This window comes from Phoenix dactylifera, chromosome 15 (assembly GCF_009389715.1).
Source record: "Phoenix dactylifera cultivar Barhee BC4 chromosome 15, palm_55x_up_171113_PBpolish2nd_filt_p, whole genome shotgun sequence".
In the NCBI taxonomy this organism is placed as follows: Eukaryota; Viridiplantae; Streptophyta; class Magnoliopsida; order Arecales; family Arecaceae; genus Phoenix; species Phoenix dactylifera.
In genome coordinates, this window is record NC_052406.1 from 2,114,943 (window position 1) to 2,134,221 (window position 19,279).

The 19,279-nt window shown below is 38.6% G+C and overlaps 3 protein-coding genes across 5 annotated transcripts; 2 read left to right on the top strand and 1 right to left on the bottom strand.

The window, feature by feature from the left end:
* Positions 1 to 1,707: 1,707 nt before the first annotated feature.
* Positions 1,708 to 7,075, top strand: LOC120113239 (biotin carboxyl carrier protein of acetyl-CoA carboxylase, chloroplastic-like). Of its 3 annotated transcripts, none has more exons than XM_039134082.1 (7): positions 1,708 to 2,020; positions 4,327 to 4,341; positions 4,419 to 4,585; positions 5,173 to 5,500; positions 5,768 to 5,839; positions 6,426 to 6,491; positions 6,587 to 6,865. In XM_039134082.1, the coding sequence occupies exons 1-7, from the start codon at positions 1,865 to 1,867 to the stop codon at positions 6,608 to 6,610; spliced, it is 828 nt and encodes a 275-aa protein (XP_038990010.1). In that variant the 5' UTR covers positions 1,708 to 1,864; the 3' UTR covers positions 6,611 to 6,865. The 3 variants fall into 3 exon arrangements, with proteins under 3 accessions (XP_038990010.1, XP_038990011.1, XP_038990009.1); XM_039134081.1 differs by having other exon boundaries at positions 1,710 to 2,020; positions 4,294 to 4,341; positions 6,587 to 7,075; XM_039134083.1 differs by lacking the exon at positions 4,327 to 4,341 and having other exon boundaries at positions 1,709 to 2,020.
* Positions 7,076 to 13,310: 6,235 nt separating this feature from the next.
* LOC120113323 (expansin-A23-like) lies at positions 13,311 to 15,241 on the bottom strand. Its single transcript, XM_039134461.1, has 2 exons — positions 15,169 to 15,241; positions 13,311 to 14,160 (listed from the first exon to the last, which is right to left on the bottom strand). The coding sequence occupies exons 1-2, from the start codon at positions 15,239 to 15,241 to the stop codon at positions 13,541 to 13,543; spliced, it is 693 nt and encodes a 230-aa protein (XP_038990389.1). The 3' UTR covers positions 13,311 to 13,540.
* Positions 15,242 to 16,773: 1,532 nt separating this feature from the next.
* Positions 16,774 to 19,279, top strand: LOC120113324 (putative disease resistance protein RGA3). Its single transcript, XM_039134462.1, has 3 exons — positions 16,774 to 17,789; positions 17,861 to 18,190; positions 18,529 to 19,279. The coding sequence occupies exons 1-3, from the start codon at positions 16,774 to 16,776 to the stop codon at positions 19,277 to 19,279; spliced, it is 2,097 nt and encodes a 698-aa protein (XP_038990390.1).

Consider the following 19,279-nt stretch of genomic DNA (forward strand, 5'->3'; position numbering starts at 1 on the left):
ATAAGGATGGAAGGTCATACTATTAAAAAAGCCACATCCTCCTCCACTTCTTGTATGCTAACAGATTGAAGAAATTTGTGAGACTTTTTGCTTGAAAAATTAGTTAAACATTAGGAAGCCCCTTATCTTGTATATGGAGCACCTATAGAACTGGTGTCCGTAATTAGCTGAGGTCCACGAGAAGATCAATGGAACCCTCAACCCACAATTGTAGTAAACGAGAAGCCTTCGACTTTGGCCAGAAATTGAACGGAGCTTTGGCCGGAGATCATGCTTGAAGTCATGGAGGATCTCTACTTTTGGGTGGAGCTTTCCATATTCCTCTTTCTCCCTCCATTGTCTCCTCCTTTCTTTATCTTCACCGAACTCAACCAGATCGGGCCTCTCTTTCTCTCCCTCTGCTCTCTCCTCCTCTCTTTGTCTTCATTGAGCTCAACTAAATCAAGAAAACCATTGTTCAAAAAGAAAGAAAGAGGAACGGAGAGGAGTCGCATGATCGCCACGTGATTTTTTTTCATTCCTACCTACCTAAAACCTCTTGTAATCCAGACGAGAAGAGTATTAAGAGAATATGATAACTGAATTTATATCACGTGACAATCATGTGTTCATGGATCCCAACAGTGATGGACGCCTAGGCTATATTGCAACTAAAAATTAAGTTTAGGATCTAATTGAAAAAATTAGAAGTTTTGGATTGTAAATATTTTTTGTAAAAAGTTGAAGGATGCCAGTCATTTTTCCTTCTTTTTGTTAAACCATAGTGCACCCCCCTCTCCTCAAAAAAAAAAAAAAAAAAAAAAAAAAAACAAAAAAGGAAAAAATTATTAAGCCAATGTTTCACCCAAATTAATAATCAGAGAACTCATCTTATTATTTTCCTCTGTGATCAATATAGTCTGCCATATTTTACCATGCACACTCTTTGTGTGTTCGGGTAGGCCACCAAACCCCATCGTCCAGTTATCCAAATTCCACTCTATTTAAGGGCTCGTTTGGTTCGCGGGAAGTATTTTCCCTCCTAGGAATATGATTCCTGGGAATCATATTCCTAGGAAGAGGATACCTAGGAAAGTACTTTTGGCATGTTTGGTTAACCATGGGAAAGTGACAAATTTCCAAAGTGCTTATGTTTGGTTGACCATCCACTTTCCTAGGAAAGTTATGTATAATTCCTATTATGCCCTTAATAAAAATTAGGTCTTTAATGCTTCTTTAATGCTGAAGGGTCTTTTTGGGAAAAAATAAAAAAGGAGTGATTCCCACCTCATGGGAAAGTAACTTTCCCATGTTTCTCATGGGAAAGACTTTCCCATGAAATGTGGGAATCATATTCCTATGGGAATACAACTTTCCCATCTCTCTCCTTTGAAAACTCCAACCAAACAAGAGGCATTTCATTACTTTCCCGTTGACCACACTTTCCCCCCTCCTTTTCCTGCGAACCAAACGAGCCCTAACTGTCATCAGCTTTAGTAGTAGTCCCATAATAATTCCCGTCGCGTATCATCGGACGGCAGCGGAGGAACTGATCGGACGGCCCAGAACCATCGAAACCCACGATCTCGCTATCCGACACACGTGCCGCTCTTGACAGACCGAAAAAAAAAGGGCGGAAACCACAAGGCGAGCGGGTCCCACATCCCCCACTAGCTCTTGGTTCCATCGAACGGAGGGCGGAGATTTCATCACCCACCCTCCTCTCCTCTTCTTCGTTCTCTCCGCCATCTTCTCCTTTCTTAACTCCCCTCCCTCCCTATCTCTTCTTTCGATCTCACCTTCTTCTGGAGGGCTAGGGTTTTGGCTCTCTCCATTCCATTCCCTTTGGATTGCCCTTCTTCTTCGATCTCAGAGCTCCAGTGCCATGGCGTCAATCTCTGTTCCCTGCCCTAAGTGCTCCGTGGTCGCCCCGCATGCCGCGTGGCGTCAGAATCCGCAGCAATCGCTGATTCCAATGGTCTCGCCTTCGAAGCCCGGGAGCCCTATGGTCGCAAGATCCGCTCGGTTTCCGTTGCTGAAGGTCAGTTCTTTGTCTCGGTTACTTTGGTTTTTGCTCCATTGGATTCGGCTGTTGTTTGGGTGCCATGGTTTAGAAAATTGAATGAAAGCTTGGATTAGGCGATGGTTTCGAGGATTTTGAACTATTCTTAAGGGTTATTATTGTATTTTCTTTTTTTTAATTAATATTTCTTAATACCCTGTGACTGTGCCATTTACTGATGGGCGGAGGAAAATCTTCTGCGCTTGATTTGATAGTTGTTGAGTAAGCATTGCTGACTAATAGTTTACGCCATTTTCTTGGGCCAATAACTTGATTTGATTTGAATTCTGAATTCTTGGACAATTGAAGGAAACTGATGCTTAACAGTTCAAGTTAGTCTGTGCAAATTGAGATGCGTCTGATTGTATCTGCTAACTTGGATTAAAAAAAGTCGTTTGTCTTCCTTCTTTGAACTTTTACTTTCTTGTTTTTCGTGGGAAAATCATTTGCTTTACGATTTTGGGTGAGTGTAGGAAATAGGACTCGGCAAAAATCTGTTTTGAGAGAGTTTCAGAAAAGAATTAATGAATGATTAATATTCATGTGACCTTAATATAAAAGTTAACAATATTGAACTTGAAAGTTTTGCATTAGAAGACCAACATTTTCTGTGAGCATAGTGACTCAAATTTTGATAAGAAAGACTAAAATGATAAATTATTGTTGTGGTGGGTCAGAAGTAACTAATATTACTTTAAACTTGTCGGAGGATCAACTAATTGATGATTCTTTAGAGATTATGCTTTTGATCACACACTGAGTAGCTCATTGGTTTGCAAACTAATGCGTTGTACTATGTCTTGTACACTTGGTTTAATGTTGTATTGAATTATCTTCCTTATGAGTTAAGCTCCCCAACTGGAGCTGTTACGGCACATATATTTTCCCTAAGGATTTTAATGAATAAGACTTTCGTTTAGCAGAAGCAGGAAAAACAGATGATGGTTCCATGTTGTATATTATGCTCACTTGGTATAGCTAATGCTTGGGAATTGCTGTGATATGACTATGTAGGAGTTTTGGGGTGAGATTCTTGGGAGTGCAATTTTGATGCAAAGAGGGGGAGGTGGGAGGAAGGAATTTAAATTCATGATCAAGGGCTATATCTCAAATCACTGAAAAAATGCGACTAGAATATGTGCTGATATCCTAAGAAACCCGCTTGTTATGTGGGGTTTTCTGCTGTGAATGTTTTCTCTTTACACTTACTATTGAACAAAGGTGAAGAGAAAAAGCTTGTGTTTTAGTCTTTCACATTAGCAAGCTAATGCTGAATGTGCACAAACCAGCAACTTGGGACTTGTCAGTTGCATTAACAAAGCCAATATCTACATCCACCTACACTTGCATGTGGTTGCATCTGGTTTTTGTCTGTTTGGTCCATTATTTGCATACTTTTGCCTCTTCTTCTCTTTTTGCTAGTGATTCTATCATGGCCTAATCAAATATTGCTCAACACTTGTAGAAACATATGCTCTGCAATCTCAATATGTTAATATGATTTTGTAGCAAGAATATGCTATAAATGTATGTGATAAGGATATGCATTTTCTGTTTGATGGTTGGGCTTATTTCTGTTTTGTGGTTGTGTTTCTTGAATATGGAAATAATGGGTAGATGCATCTCGAGTACATTTTTTTAATACTTTATTAATAATGCAAAATCCTTATGATGATAATGGGCAAAGACCAATTAAATACAAATGCTATATTGCTACCAGACATTTATACTGCCATTGCAGTCTCATAAACTTGGTGCTGTATCATCCTTGATCAAACCTTTTGCAGAAAACCTAGATCAGAAAAATTAATTTCAGCTTTTATTTTCTGTATCCTCTGCTGATTATTTCAGCAAAAGGAACAGAATGATGTTCCAGGAGGTTATTAATCAATCCCGAATCAATAAAGGTAAACTGGAAGAAAATAGAGAGCTGGAGGAGAAGAAAACTAGAGAATATTATTAATGTCTGCAAAGACTGAAACTAGTCCCCAGCAAATTCCTCTCTTTTTATAACCGTAGACTGCACTAGTACTCCAAATGGGTTCCTAGGAGAACTATGATTCTTCTTTCACTTGCCTAGCAATAAGAACAATGAAAAAAGTTCCTAAAATAGTAAAATTTGCACTCTATGCAACCTCACGTAAAAGACCATGAAAATCCTTTCAGGTCGCAGCGCGAAAGCTTTTTGTTGAAACTTTTCCTCCTCTTATCTGATTTTAGTATATTACTAGAGATTTCTAATTCTTCTGCAGGGATCTAATCGGTGTCACTCCCTCATTTTAAAGGCCCAGGTTCAGGAGGTATCGATGATCATAATTTGAATTTCATATAATAAAAAACATAGTCTCCTTCTGTATAACCATATTTTTCTTGTCAGGTTGGTGTTGATGGCTCTTCAAGTTCTTCTGCAAGGACATCAACCAAGTCAGGAAATTTATCATCAAAAGATAAAGAAGCTGATGCTCTGAAGGAATCTGCTAGCCAAACTGCTGCGCCAGATTCCATGATTTCTGCATATATTGCTGAAGCTTCCAAGCTTGTTAAGTAAGAATTTCAACCTCTGTCACTGTTTTTCCCTAAAAATGGAGAAAATTTAAGACTTATCTTGTTCTTCATGAAATAGACTATTGAAGACTAGTCCAAAAACACTTATAAATAGGATAAATGAAGAAAAAACAAACAATGAACAGGAAAAAGGAGAGGGTGGGATGGAGATTACCAGTCTCAAGTAAAGAGCATGAGAAATTTGAAAGACATGAAAACTTGTACTCTCAATTAGTACATGGATGGCAGTCATAGAGGTTCATATCACAACACATTCTAACCAGTGATAGATGTAATAAACCTTTTCCCTGCCATTGGATCACCACTCACTGTGGGAAGCTCTCACCAGCCCCTATGGCCTTGATTTTTGAATCCAGTTTCTAGGAGTACTTGCAGCAGACTATCCATCACACGCAGTGAGAGCTTACCTCAGGGAAACCCCTGCTAATTGGGTTTGACAGGCTTTCAGCATGGGACTTATATATCCTGGTCTTTCCTTATAGATGATCTGAAGCTGTAAGGAGAATGATCTAATGTAATCTGTAGATATAGTTGTATATATTCCTTTCCTTTTCTTGTCCAAGCAGGTTGGTGGATTCAAAAGATATAACAGAGTTGCAGCTAAAACGGAAAGATTTTGAACTTATAATAAGGAAAAAAGAAGCTCTGCCACAGCCAGCTCCTATTGCTCCTCCTGTAATGATGCAATCTGCACAAGCTGTGCTTCCACCTCATTCTCCAGTTTCTTATGCCACTCCACCTCCCACAACTGCAAGTCCATCTCCAGCAGCCCCAGCACCATCTCTTCCTCCTGTGACAAAGGGAGGGAGCAACTTATCTCTTCCTCCTCTCAAATGCCCCATGGCTGGAACATTTTACCGATGCCCAGGACCCGGGGAACCACCATTCGTGAAGGTAATCCTCCTTTGGGTTCCCATTGGATTCTAAAGTTTTTGTTTAGTTCTGCACTTTGCTTTGTACACAGTTTGCCAACTAAGATGCTATTCATATATTACGTACATAGGTGCCTGCATCTGTAAATATGTCAGGCTTATGCATGTTACTTTCATAATGCACATCTTTTGCTGTGGAAATGGTGCATCAAATGTTGTGCATGTGCGTCTGGACTTTGTACTTATGCTTTGGCATTCTATTACCCATCTAACCGTCTCTATAACATAGGTTGGAGACAAGGTGCAAAAAGGGCAGGTTGTTTGCATCATAGAGGCTATGAAATTGATGAATGAGATTGAGGTAATCTTCCTGTCACCGAAACTTCATCCAATCACTGCACTTATGCAAAGTTTCGTAATATTTCTATTTAATTTTAATGCTGTTAGATGTAATTATCGCCTTTTGATGGTTTGGATTTAATGGTCATTGCATAGATGCATTCTCAGCTCGAACTCTCTTATCCAGAGAGATAATCTTTCTTTAATAGTTCTCTGGTGTCCTGGTTTTTCAGCTAGTACAGTGGTGACATTAAAGTGGAACTTCTAAAATACTACAGGCGCCTAAGTCGTATATGAACGTATTTTCTTTTTCTTTTCTGTTTTGGATAGTGTTAGATTGATTATTCATAAGAAAATGAAAGCAATAGTATGCGTAAATGAATACAATTGCCCTATTACCAAGGTCAAAACCTGAACAACTAACCTAATTTAGAGTTTAAATCAATTGTGAAAGCAATGGACTTAAAAACTTCTTGAGCAATGGACAGAAGTTTTAACTCTAGCAATTAATAAATTCAAGTCACATGAAACACATGCAGATTTAAATGCATGCATTGAATTCAAGCATACTGGATACATGACCCCCTTTACCCCTTTTTATCATGCAGGCTGATCAATCAGGGACTGTAGTTGAGATACTCGCAGAGGATGGAAAACCAGTTAGCATTGATACGGTATGTTTCTTTCGCATATGCTTTCCTCTCTAAACCATTCTACCCTTTTATTCTCTTTCCCTCTATCTGAAATTCTTATCCTCCACCTTTTGCAGCCCTTACTTATAATTCAACCCTGAAGGATGAAATATCAGTTTTGAACGCAGCTTAGGAGAATTTACTAGCAAATTATCTTTCATACTCGTCTAATTTATCATCTGTCTTCTATGGGTGGCAAGCATTTATTTCATCTAGAAAATAAATCATTGTGATGGGTAAAGGAAGATGGCGCAAGCTACAGGGATATATTTTGTTACTTTTGGCCTGTCACACCGTGCTACTGTATTGCGATTTTCAGCGACTTCCTCTCTTTTGGATGAAGTTCTTTCTTGGAACTTAGAAGGCTTGGAGAGATGTTGTAATTCTGGTTTTTTCCCCCATCTTAGATTAAGCATGATGCATTAGTTAGAATATACATTATCAGTTCATGAAATCTAGTGTTGAGCCATGAAGTGAATAAGCAGGATAGTGATGTTCAAGATAAATGGTGTGCAGTGAGCTTAAATTTTTAAATATCCAATACAAATGAGCAGTTGATTACTTTCCAAGTTTTTTTTTTTTAAACTTTAGTGTCATGCTACATGCTTCAAGGGCCAGGCAACCTTTTGCAATCACAATAGGTTGTGATTAGGTCTGCAAATGGGTTGAGTTGGATTGAGCATGCTTGATCCCGATTGGACTTGGTTTTATGTTCTCGTATTGATTTTGGACACAGACCCAAGGTCTATTAAAAGTATTTTAGACCGAACGGGTTGTTCGGGTCGGATCAAGACAAGTATGACCTGGATCCAACCTGGAACATTCAGGTCCAGGCCAGATCTTCACTTCGGACACGTAGCTGGCAACTCAATAAAGCTCGTTTCTGGTTATAATCGGTGCTCAAGTAACGCAACTGTAACCTGTCTTCCAAAACAAATGTAGTTTTAAAGAGAATGTGACAGTTGAAGGGGAGCATTATAAGAGTTCGTTGATATCATCAAACTATATGAACAAATAACGGCTAGGTCAACAAGAAGCATGAATGTAAGATTTGAATCTGCGAAAGCATACTGGATTCCACTGAGAAAAGGAATGTTGCACATACAAACTTGGCATTGATGGCAAGGGGAGACCGATCAAGAGTTCATGTTGATCAGAAGTCTATACAGTATTCATGCTCTTAAAGTGCCAAAATAGATTTGCATAAAATAAAACTAAAATTTTTATATTTTGTATAGTTCGTTGATATCTAGTAACTGTAATACAAAGACGGTATGAGCATAATCCAACAGATGACTTCAGAAATATTATAACTGATTTTAACTAATTAAAATAAAAGTAGCATGATGTTATTTAGAAGAGTTTTTTATGTTTTCTTTTTGTATTTATACTCTTATAAATATCTGAAATTATAAGAATATCTTTACCAATTTACTAGTTGCATTTATAACCTTGTAAACTATTCTTTTTGTATTTATATAGTTATAAAAATCTAAAATTATGTGTATACCCTTGCAAATTTACTACTTATATGTATAGCCTTATAAATTATTTTTTTTCATATGTACCTTATAAATTATTTTTTTAATAATTATGTCCTTATATATTTTTGTTGAATGTATAATCTTAATTAAATGAAAGCAGGCATGTAAAAATAATAATTTATAAGAATATACATGTAAATAAACAATTTGTGAAAGTATGTACATGAAAAGAAATATATTATAAGGATATACATGTATATTGTAAATTTGCAATGGTATAAATACAACTTCAGATATTCATAAAAGTATACATGCAAAAATAATAATTTATAAGCATATTCATATAAATATTAAATTTGTAAGGGTATACATGCAATTTTAGATATTTATAAAGGCATAAATATAAAAGGCTGCATTCAAAAATTCTGAGTAAAATATCTTAAAGTACTCCTTGTTCTGTATTCTCAATTAAGGGTGCGCTCCATCACTAATATATTGATAGAAGGTGCCTCGTGAAATTTTTCATGACCAGATATTTATTTTAAAAAAATAAAATTAGAGTAATAGAATGATATATTATTGTAAATACTTTAATCAATAGGAAACACCCATCATATTATCCCTAAAGCCTAACCTTGTGCTTTTTGAGCAATTTTCTTGCCAAGCCTTTGGAATGACAACTTCTTAATCGAAAGATCAGTGCTGGACAGGTACTTGTGAATCTTATTGCCACAATCCAGCATCAACAAAACCCAATAAGTAAGGCAGTATTGAAGTAAGATATAATAGAATCCATAGTGGATTAGCTTGTTAATAGAGTTATATATGTCACCACAATCAAAGCAATTTCCTTGGCAACCATTTGGCCATTGTTTGGACTACAACACGAATGAGGTGCCTGCAAACCATTGTACCGGACATTTTGACTTACAATCATAGAGCTCATGTAACACTTACATTATTCATGCTATATTATAAAAACCCATGAATCTTAGGACTCCAGTGACTTAGAAACACACACACAAAAAAATTTAGTACATTCCAGTGAGGGAGATTTCATAAACAATTAAGTCATGGGCGAGGGATACTTGGCGCCTGGCAGGGGTCCCACACTTGATTTGGAGCTGCAGGGACCAGTTCTTACTGTCCATGCGTCAGGGCTCGGAGTCCCCGACGCTTAGTCAGGAGGTGGTTCGAGCGAGCTGTACTGCCTACCAGATCTGGTTGACTAGGAACGCTCGTACATTCGGCGAGCGACATATGTCGCCGAGATTTGTGGTCGAGAGTGCCCGCTGTCAGGCGGCAGAGTTGTGTCACATCACCCCCGTTGGAGGGAGCTTGATAGCTCGGGACATCTGGAGCTCCCACTCTGCTTCGGCAGCTTCCCGCACGGTGTTTTTCACTTGGGAGCCCCCACCCCCGAGTTTCCTCAAGATCAACTTTGATGGGTCAGTCTTGGACGGTGGCACTAGGGGAGGCGCGGGTTTCGTTATTCGGGACCCGTTTGCGAGGGTCGTGGCTGCCGGGGGTAGTCAGTTATTTGACACCTCGGTACCGAGTGCGGAGCTGATAGCTGCCTGGGTGGGCCTTTGCCATGCCCGGTGCGTGTTACAGACTAGGTCTATCATCCTGGAGGGTGATTCTGCCACCGTTATAAGTTGGATCCAGGGGGGACCTCGGGGTGGCGGTAGCGACCATCCCTTGCTCCGAGATATTTGGTCTATGGTTAGAGATGGAGGGGCCGTTCAGGCCAAGCATATTTACCGTGAAGCCAATGGTGCGGCAGATTGGGTGGTTGCGTATGTAGCTAGTCATTCCGGAGGCACTTTGTGGTCTGGAGATGGAGAGTTGCCTTTGGCACTCCGAGGTATCCTATTTTTTGACTTTATTGGGTGTATCCGTACCCGTCGGGTATGATTCATCCGCATTAGCAAAAAAAAAAAAAAAAAGTCATGGTGCATCCAGTGCATAAAAGAACAAATAATATATTAGACTTACAAAGGGTCAAGTTGAGCCATTGCGCACCTTACACATAAAAGAATAAAAGCTGCCCACTGTATTTCACTTAACCTGAAGGAAAATAATTAATAAACAAGTGCAATTGGCAATTTTGAGCCTGCAATTTAACAGCCAATTGAAAAAAGATCAGCAAGCAAGAGGACAAACAGAAAAAGGAAGATTGATACAAATTAGAAGACAGACAAAAAAAATATCTTACTTAATAGCCTAAAATTTCAAGTTATAGCATATATGTGAAATGTCCTTAATTCATACCATCTAAAAAAAAGTTTTTGATTTCATATCTTCTCGTGACTTAGTTAACAAAGATACGATATAGAGATTAGAATTATTACTAGTTAATAATAATACATCATAAATCTCTCTCCAACTTTAATGGGAAGGTTGATGATTGCTAGACTCGTATATATGATTCCCTAAAATCTCCCTGAGGAGCTGATAGCGGCCATGTTGGTTGTTGCGAAGTGAAACAAATGTAACTTGACAACCATAAGTGCTCCATATATGATGAAGTATTTTAGGATTATATGTTTTAGCTAACGGGACCTTAGCAACCATTACCTTTTAACTTATGACTTTCTTGGAGAAAGTATAGGCCTAAAGTAGCAAGGATGATGGTGGTGAACCAAAAAAAAATTATGCAAGAGGGAGTGCAGTTAAAGACTCCTCCATTGAATTATGGCATAAGCGGCTTGGACATGTGAACAGGAAGGGATTTAACATATTCTAGACAAAAAAAAAAACTCTTTTCTATAAAAGATACGCCCTAAAGACTTGTACTCATTGTTTAGCTGGCAAATAACATAGAGTTGCATTTCAGAAATCCCCTTCATATAGAAAATCATGTGTTTTGGATTTAATTCACACTGATATTTGCACTATGGATGCTAAAACTCTTGATGATATTTTATATTTTCTTACTTTATTAATGATCATTCTTGAAAAGTATAGACCTTTGCTTTAAAATTTAAAGACCAGGTGCTCGATGTATTCAAACATTTTCATGCTAGTGTTGAAAGAGAAATGGAAAGACAACTGAAGCGTATTCGAGCAGATAATAATGGTGATTACAAAGGTCTATTTGAGAAATATTGTCGAGACATAGCATCAGACTTGTGAAAACTGTTTCTAAAATGCTTCAACATAATATTGTTGCCGAGAGAATAAACCGTACTATTTGTGAAAGAATTCGGTGTATGCTCTCGCATGCTAAATTACCTAAATCCTTTTGGGGTGAAGCAATGAGAAAGAGTGTGGATTGGAAAAGATATGTCGTATGATCACTTGAGAGTTTTTGGCCGTAGGGCATTTATTTGCATTCCTAAAGATGAGAGATCCTAGCTTGATGGCAAATCTAAACAGTGTATCTTCCTGAGTTATGCACATAAAGAGTTTGGCTATAGATTATAGGTTCCAATTGATAAAAAGTTATCAGAAGCAAAGATATTGTGTTTTTAAAAGACCAGACTATCGAAGATTTTAAAAATGTTGAGGAGACGAAGTTTGTCAGTAGAAATTATGTTGATCTGGGTCTAGTGCATCCAACCATGATAAATGATAACAATAGAAAAGATGTACATAAAGATAATGATAACACAGTTGATGAACCCGCACTTGACAATGATATGCTAGATGAACATGTTGAGCACGCCCCTCTAGAACCACTATTGTTTGCATAAGGTCCGATATTGCTCATGCAGTTGGTGTTATAAGTTGGTTTTTTTTTTAATCATGGTACGAAATATTGGATAGTCGTTAAATAGATTCGCAGATTTCTCATAGGCACTTTTAGAGACTGTTTTTGTTTTGGTAATAGTAAACCTGTGTTGGATGGGTACACAGATGCAGATATGACTGATAATATAGATTCTAAAAAGTCCACGTCAAAGTACTTGATGATTTTTTAGGGATAGCAGTTTCATAACAATCTAAGTTATAAAAATGTGTTGCTTTATCCACTATGGGGGCCGAGTATATTGCAGTTATAGAAGCTCGTAAATAACTTTTGTGGATGAAAAATTTTCTATAAGAATTAGGTTAGGAACAAGAGACATATATGCTTTATTGTGACAGTCAAAGTGTCATCCATCTCTCAAAGAGTCCAATATTTTATTCGAGATCCAAGCACATTGATGTGAGATATCATTGGATTCAGGATGCTTTGGAGATTAAGTTACTGTATCTTGAAAAAATCCATACTGATGATAAAACCTTGCCTATGAAAAAAATTATTGCTTGTAGAGAGAAAGTGAGCTTGGTGGAACCCCCTAAATGAGTCGGAAAGGGAAGATTCATTGGTATGGTCCCTTCTCATGTGAAACCCACATTATTTGAAATTTAAAAAATGGATAAGAAGGCAGTTTCAAAATATCTGGCTTGGGGCTGAGGTAATCGCAGAAAATCGGGCGTCTCGGGGTCCACAAAAATAGTGGAGAAAAAAGAAAAACATAGAAGAAGAGAAAAAAGAAAAGGTGCTACTTTGTCGGATGATCGGATGGTTGATTTTATCCAGACTTGGCTAAAATCTCAGTATGTTATTTCCGGCATTGAGAGCTACAGATTGAATAGTTTGGATCTTTAAAAAGTCTTCTCCATTGTTTATTTCAAGCATCAACACTTGGTGAGATCCATTCTCTATTTTGCTGTTTATTGTTGAAATCCTCCTTATTGGTGAAGAATATTCTTATTGTGGAAGGCAAGATTAAATCTTGTTGATATTTGTGCAGCCTCTATTTGAACTAGAGAGAATTTATTATAATCCTATTATTCTAAATAGTAGAAGTTTTGGCTGAACTAAGTTTCATAATTTTTTCTTCACATCGAAGGATTTTCTACGTTAAAAAATTGTGTTGCCTCTTGTGTATGGATTGCTTGATTATTTTGCTTGTTAATTGCTTGAGTAGAGTGTAGAGATTATTATTTTTTGGCAAGTGATATCCAATTTCGTTGCATAAGGAGTGCAAAAAAAAAAAGTTTATGAAAAAAGTCCCATGTCAGACTTGCACAACACCGAATGCATGCCTCAATTTTCATTAATCAAGCCCATCGTTTCTGTTTTGGCGACACAGGCTGATTGATAAGGGACAACAACTGAGATACCTGGTGAGAATGGAAATCGAGATAGCATCGACACTGTACATATCTTTCCATGCATTTTCCTTAGCAACGATATATACTCTGTTTCTTTTCTCTGAGCAAGAAAAATCGATCCAGTTTCTTGTGTAGTTCAGGAGTCGGGACAATCTCATTATATGATCACAAGTTTTCTTTTTTTTTTCACTAAACACCTCTTAGATTCTACGACTGATATTAGCTAGCTTTCTAGCAATTCTTCCTATAACCTACTTAAGTTCCTTTTGATGAGAAAGATCATTTTATTGCAAGACAAATCATTCCACAAGGCTTAGACTATATCTATAAAAGGCTTACTCTATAGCAGAATAATGCGATACACTCTTTTGTTGCTCCAAATCCAAAAGGAAAGAACAATAATCCTATAAATGTACGTCAATTTTCCTTATGACTCATCTAGAATTGCTTCCCCTCAAATACCTGGCCAAATTTCCAGTTCGCAGGAGCCACGTCATCGGACTGCACCATCTTTCCATCGCTCGTTGTCACTCGAAATGACAGGCTTTGCCCGAGCAAGTGCCGTCGAGTCTGCCAGTTTTGGCCCCAGTTCCTGGTCATGGTTATCCACCCGGTTCTCGACCCCTTCACCTGCATGGCTTTCACGTCCCCGGCCCCTCCCACGTTATACACCAACACCAAGATCCAGTCTGGTTTGCCCTTGATCTCGAACCTTACGCCACCTTTCTTGATGCATGGGACCCTTCGGAACCGCACCGGGACGATCCCGGCGTGGTAGTCCTTGGTGATCTTTGTGAACATCGGCATCGAGAGATCGAAGTGCTTGCGAGGAGGATTGCACCAACCGCCATTGTTGCCCGGCTTGGAAGCATTCGGGGGGCAGAAGTTGGTGGCGGTGATGGTGATGGTCCCCGGCGCGCACCACCGGGGATCGTTGACGCACTGGAGCTGGAAGCATGCACCGCATGTGAGGCCATCGTTGAAGAGGGCCGTGCTCAGTGCCGCCGTCTTGAGGCCGTAGCCTTGCTTGAAGAGGTCGCCGTAGCCGCATGCTCCCTCTGTTGGTCAGTGAGGGATGATGGTAAAGAAGAGGAATAAAAAGCTTGGCCACCCAAAATTTATTCAATTGAGATGAATTACAAAGTCAAATTTGAAGAGAAAGCAGAAACAAGGAGAACTTAGAAGTATTCAGTTCCTCCAGATCAATCACACGAAGAATTGAGTAACAAAAAGGTATTCGGTGATGCAGTGAAATCCGACAATAAATAATGCTGATATTTATCTTCTATGTGCGCAGAAAAAATCCTCCTTCCTTATATTGAACTTATAATTAATCTTCTACCGGAGCAAATGGAAGGTCTTCCATAATTCTCTAGAAACTGACAAGGCTTTGTGATTACATAGAAGACAGAAATCATGTCACATTATTCAAAGATCAATGTCAATATGATTACTCTTTATTTTTTATGCATACTAATCGATGAGATAAGATTGTAAAGACAAGTTTACCATGTCAATATATGTAACCACAAGAAGAATGCATTTACACTCCTTGGTTAGCGTTTTTTATGATCACCACCATGATGAGAATACTTTTAGGAATGGAAACACATCCCTGTCTGCATGATATACATGTATATGCACCGATACTCAAAATTAAAAAATTATGAAGACAAGACTGCTGAAGCAATTGTGATCGAATAAAAAAAATACCCATGCATGGTCTTGTAGCACTGCTGAGTCAAAGTAGGTTACGTCTAGTAAAAAATGTACTCAGCCACCATGCTCATCAACTTCCTCATAGATATGCTATTTAAAAAATATGCATGTTAAAAATAATGTCTATTATGAAAATAATATGACTATAACAATAACTTTATCTCCCTTCCTCGGATCAAATACAAAAAATCAAATATTGGCTCGTGATTGCAAATATATTGATCTTTTTTGGAGCAAAACGGTGGTTATATATTGGACCAAGATTTTATATAAGGATAGAATGCATAAGCAATATATATTGAATGAAGACGATAACGCACGCATGGTTTCTTAGCCGCTCATGTCACCATAAAACGTCGCAAAAGCGTTATCCCATCCATTCTGGGAGGCCACCCCAGAGGCCATCAGAAACATAGCCATGCATGCAATGCAAGCAATAGCTTCTCTCTCTCTCTCTCTCTCTCTCTCTCTCTCTCTCTCTCTCTGTGTGTGTGTGTGTGTGTGTGTGGGGTGGTGGTGGGGCTCTAGCTTAGAAGGTCGGTATATATAGGCCAAGGCTGGTGGCAGAGGGGGAGAAATCAAGCTTGCACTACATAAAAAATAATTTACTATTTTTGCAGATAATTAATTAATAGCAAAGTTTTGATAGATTAAATTGGGATGCAGTGTTTAATTTGCTAAAATAAAGCAGTATATTAAAATAATAATTTACTATTTGTGTGGAAAATAAATTAGGAGAAATGATTTGATACATTGAATGGCGGTGTTTAATTTTGAATCTCCCGCATTAATTAGCTGCATATCTTGGATTAGATACAAATGTATGTTATAAATGGAATGTATTTAATAATTATCTATTTTTACTTTATGCATGTACCTGATTTTTTTTGAGTGGAAATTTTTTGTGCATCACTAAAAAACTAAAACAAACCATGCATAGAATTTTTTATAATATAATTTAATTAATTTTTTTCTTTCCACTAAACTTTCCAATCATTTTAATTATCAGCACATTAATTGTTGGAAGAAATACAGGCCAGATTTTTTTAGTCTCCTACTACCTTGGATCATCTTGACACTAAATTGAAGTTTGAAACTTTTCATATCTGCAGAAAAATAAACAAGATATAAATTATTAAAAATCTAATTTTAGTACTTCAAACACTAATTTTTCTTTTTTGAAGCAAATATAATCTAATTAATTTTCTATTTGCCACCACTAAATATCATGTAATCATGTCCGGATCCACAAGTAGTCAAACTAAGAATCGGTGATACACATATACATACATACATAAATCACCTTTTTTTTTTATACTATCGCTTAAAATTTTACAGTGGAGAGTGCAACAAATTCAGTTTTACACACTTTATTCCATTTGGATGATTCAATCATCGAGTTACTAGCAGAATTCCAACGATCAATCAAATTTCATATAGTTGCAAAGTTTCATATGCAACTTATTTTGGAATCATAATAACAATTACACAATCAATATTTAATAGGTTTAGAGGAAACTGCCTTCCTCTCATCTACGAGAAGAAGAGGGTCAACTGCATTTTATTTCTTATTGAGTTCTTGCTTGCTTGCTTGTAGATCCAATGTGCTTGAGATAAAAGGATCGTAAAGCACATGTAGAAAAGATAAACAAATCCTTGCTTGTCTAATTAATAGCGTGCTTGAGAATAATGTTGGGGTGGTTGAGCAAATGTACGACAACCTTATGGCCGTCTTACCATCCCAACAGACATCGCAAGCGTCAATGCCTTCTTTCCTTGATACAAAATTAAGACTGTGGTTAGGTGGTGCTCGTTGTTATCAGTTTACTTCGAGTCAATTGAGCCGGTGGTCCATTTTATGTGGAAACTAGGAGCGAATCCATGCTTTCTTCTCTATTTGCAATCCAAGAAAAAGAGAGAAGCTCTGAGAAAGGAGAAGTGGTTTCTTCACCATGGGGCCAGAACTGGTAATCGCAGGGTGGCTTGCATCTGCTGCAACAAGTCAGCTGCTTGGTTTGGCCATCTCCTACATAAAGGAGCGGCCCGTGTGGCTGAGCATGAAGAAACAATTGAAGAAGCTACATGCCGCCCTTCAACGGATCCAAGCAGTGGTGGAGAGGGTCAAGAAGTTGCAGGTCATCAATGGCTGTAACCCGGCAGAGGAAGCGTGGCTGTGGCAGCTGAAAGATGCGATGGATGAGGCCAGGGATGTGCTGGATGAGTTGGAATACTACAAGCTCAAGGAAAAAGTGAAGAGTCGAGGAAAAAAGGTGCGTCCCACTGCCTCTGATCGCACTAAGAAAATTATCAGGTGTACCGCTTTTGCCTTTAAACAAGGTAGGCATCTAAAGAAGAAGTTGAACAGAGCTGTCAAAAATCTAGATCATGTTGCTGATTCTGCTGGAGATTTCCTTAAACTTCATGATCTGTTAAACGAACAAGGAGCAAGGAGGCAGCAGATTGTACCTCCCGAGAGTGGCTGCTTGGTGACTGAAGACAAGGTGTTTGGGCGAGAAAAAGAGATGACAAAGATAGTTGGGTGGTTGAAGATGCCTGAAAGCTGTGAGCATGGGTCCAATGTTAAGAATGTCGTAGTTCTCCCAATAGTTGGTGCGGCTGGGATGGGAAAGACTACTCTAGCACAACATGTCTACAGGGAAGGCAAAGGGAGTTTTGACCTCAGCATGCGGGTCTGTGTTTCCAATAATTTTGATGCGGCTGGCATAATGAAAAAGATCGTTCGGGCTGCAACCAGAACAAACCCTCAAGCTGAAGAACTGAGTACACTTCAAGAGATTCTTACAGAGAAGCTAGAGTCCAGTAAATTTCTGTTAGTCTTGGATGACGTGTGGAATGATGATGATAGGAAGAAATGGGAGGATCTGGTGGCTCCTTTGAAAAAGGGGAAGCAGGGAAGCAAGATCTTGTTAACAACTAGAATGAATTTAGTTGAAGAAATGATTGTAAAGTAATGGATGGAACTGAGGAACCAGTGAAGTTGTGAGGCATAGAATGGAATGCTTATCTCTTACTTTTCAGGAGGCATGCATTTGCTGGTGTGAACCCTGATGATCATGGAAAACTTCAACGGATTGGCGACCAAATAGCGAAGAAGCTATGGGGGTCTCCTTTGGGGGCAAAAGTTGTGGGAGGAATGTTGAATTCTAACTTGAACTTTGAGTTTTGGAAAGAGGTCTTGGAAAATGGCGTTTTCAATTCAATACAGAATGAGGACTTCCAGCCAGTACTGAGATTTAGTTACATTCAGTTTTCACCACAGCTACAGCGTTGTTTTAGATACTGTAGTATATTTCCCCAAGACTATCTGTTTGAAAGGGATGAGTTGGTCCGTATGTGGATGGCCGCAGGGTAAATCCAGCAGTCTAAGGATAAGAAGAGAAGCCCAGAAGATATAGGGTGTGAGTCCTTCGATAGTCTATTACGGAAACTTTCTTCGATTGGGCTCTCCACTGGGTTGGTACGAATACCACATACTATGTCATCCATGATCTACTACATAAAATCGTATGCTCTGTCTCCAAGGATGAATGCTTGGGAGTTGACTACAGCAAGCCCAACCCAAGAGATATCCCAACCACCCTTCGTCACTTATCTATCATGGTTGATGATCCGCTTGTGCTCAGCAAGGTGCCTCGGTTAAAAAACTTGCACACTCTTGTCCTATGGATTCATGGTCATGATCGCAGATGGGATGTTATGGTTAATAAGGTGCTCAAAGGATTCAAAAACTTGAGGGTTCTGAAATTAGAGTCATCTGCCACATGCAAGCACAGGTCTCTGAATGCAATTGGTGATCTAAAACACCTCCGATACTTGCATCTTGACAAGATTGTTGATACAACTCCATTGACTAAATCAGTGTACAAGCTCTATCACCTGCAGACCATGATTGTTCTATGCTTGGATCCTTCTACAAAAAGAATAGGTGAAGGCATGAAAAGCCTGATTAACTTGCGACATCTGATCCTACCGTCGGTAGCAATTCCCACAATAGCTAAGATTGGAAAACTTACTTCCCTCCAGGAGTTGGACAAATTCCATGTCAGGGAGGGGAATGGCTGCAAGATAGGTGAGTTAAAGCACTTGAGGGAGCTCCGTGGCGAGCTACACATCAAGAATCTTGAGAATGTGAGAAGCTGTGAAGATGCTAGGGAGGCTGAGTTGCATAATAAAGAGCATCTCCGCACACTAGTGCTGCAATGGGATACAAATTCGAGTAGCACTTCTGAGGTGGCAGCAAATGTAATTGATGGCCTCCGACCCCATTTTTGCCTTGCAGATCTGAAAATTATTGGCTACAGTGGTGCTTGTCCTCCATGTTGGTTGGAAACTCGGTATCTCGCCATGCTAGAATCCATTACTTTGAGCAATTGCAAAGAGTTGGAACTCCTCCCACCCCTTGAAGAGCTGCCTTTCCTCAAGTTTCTATTGAAATAG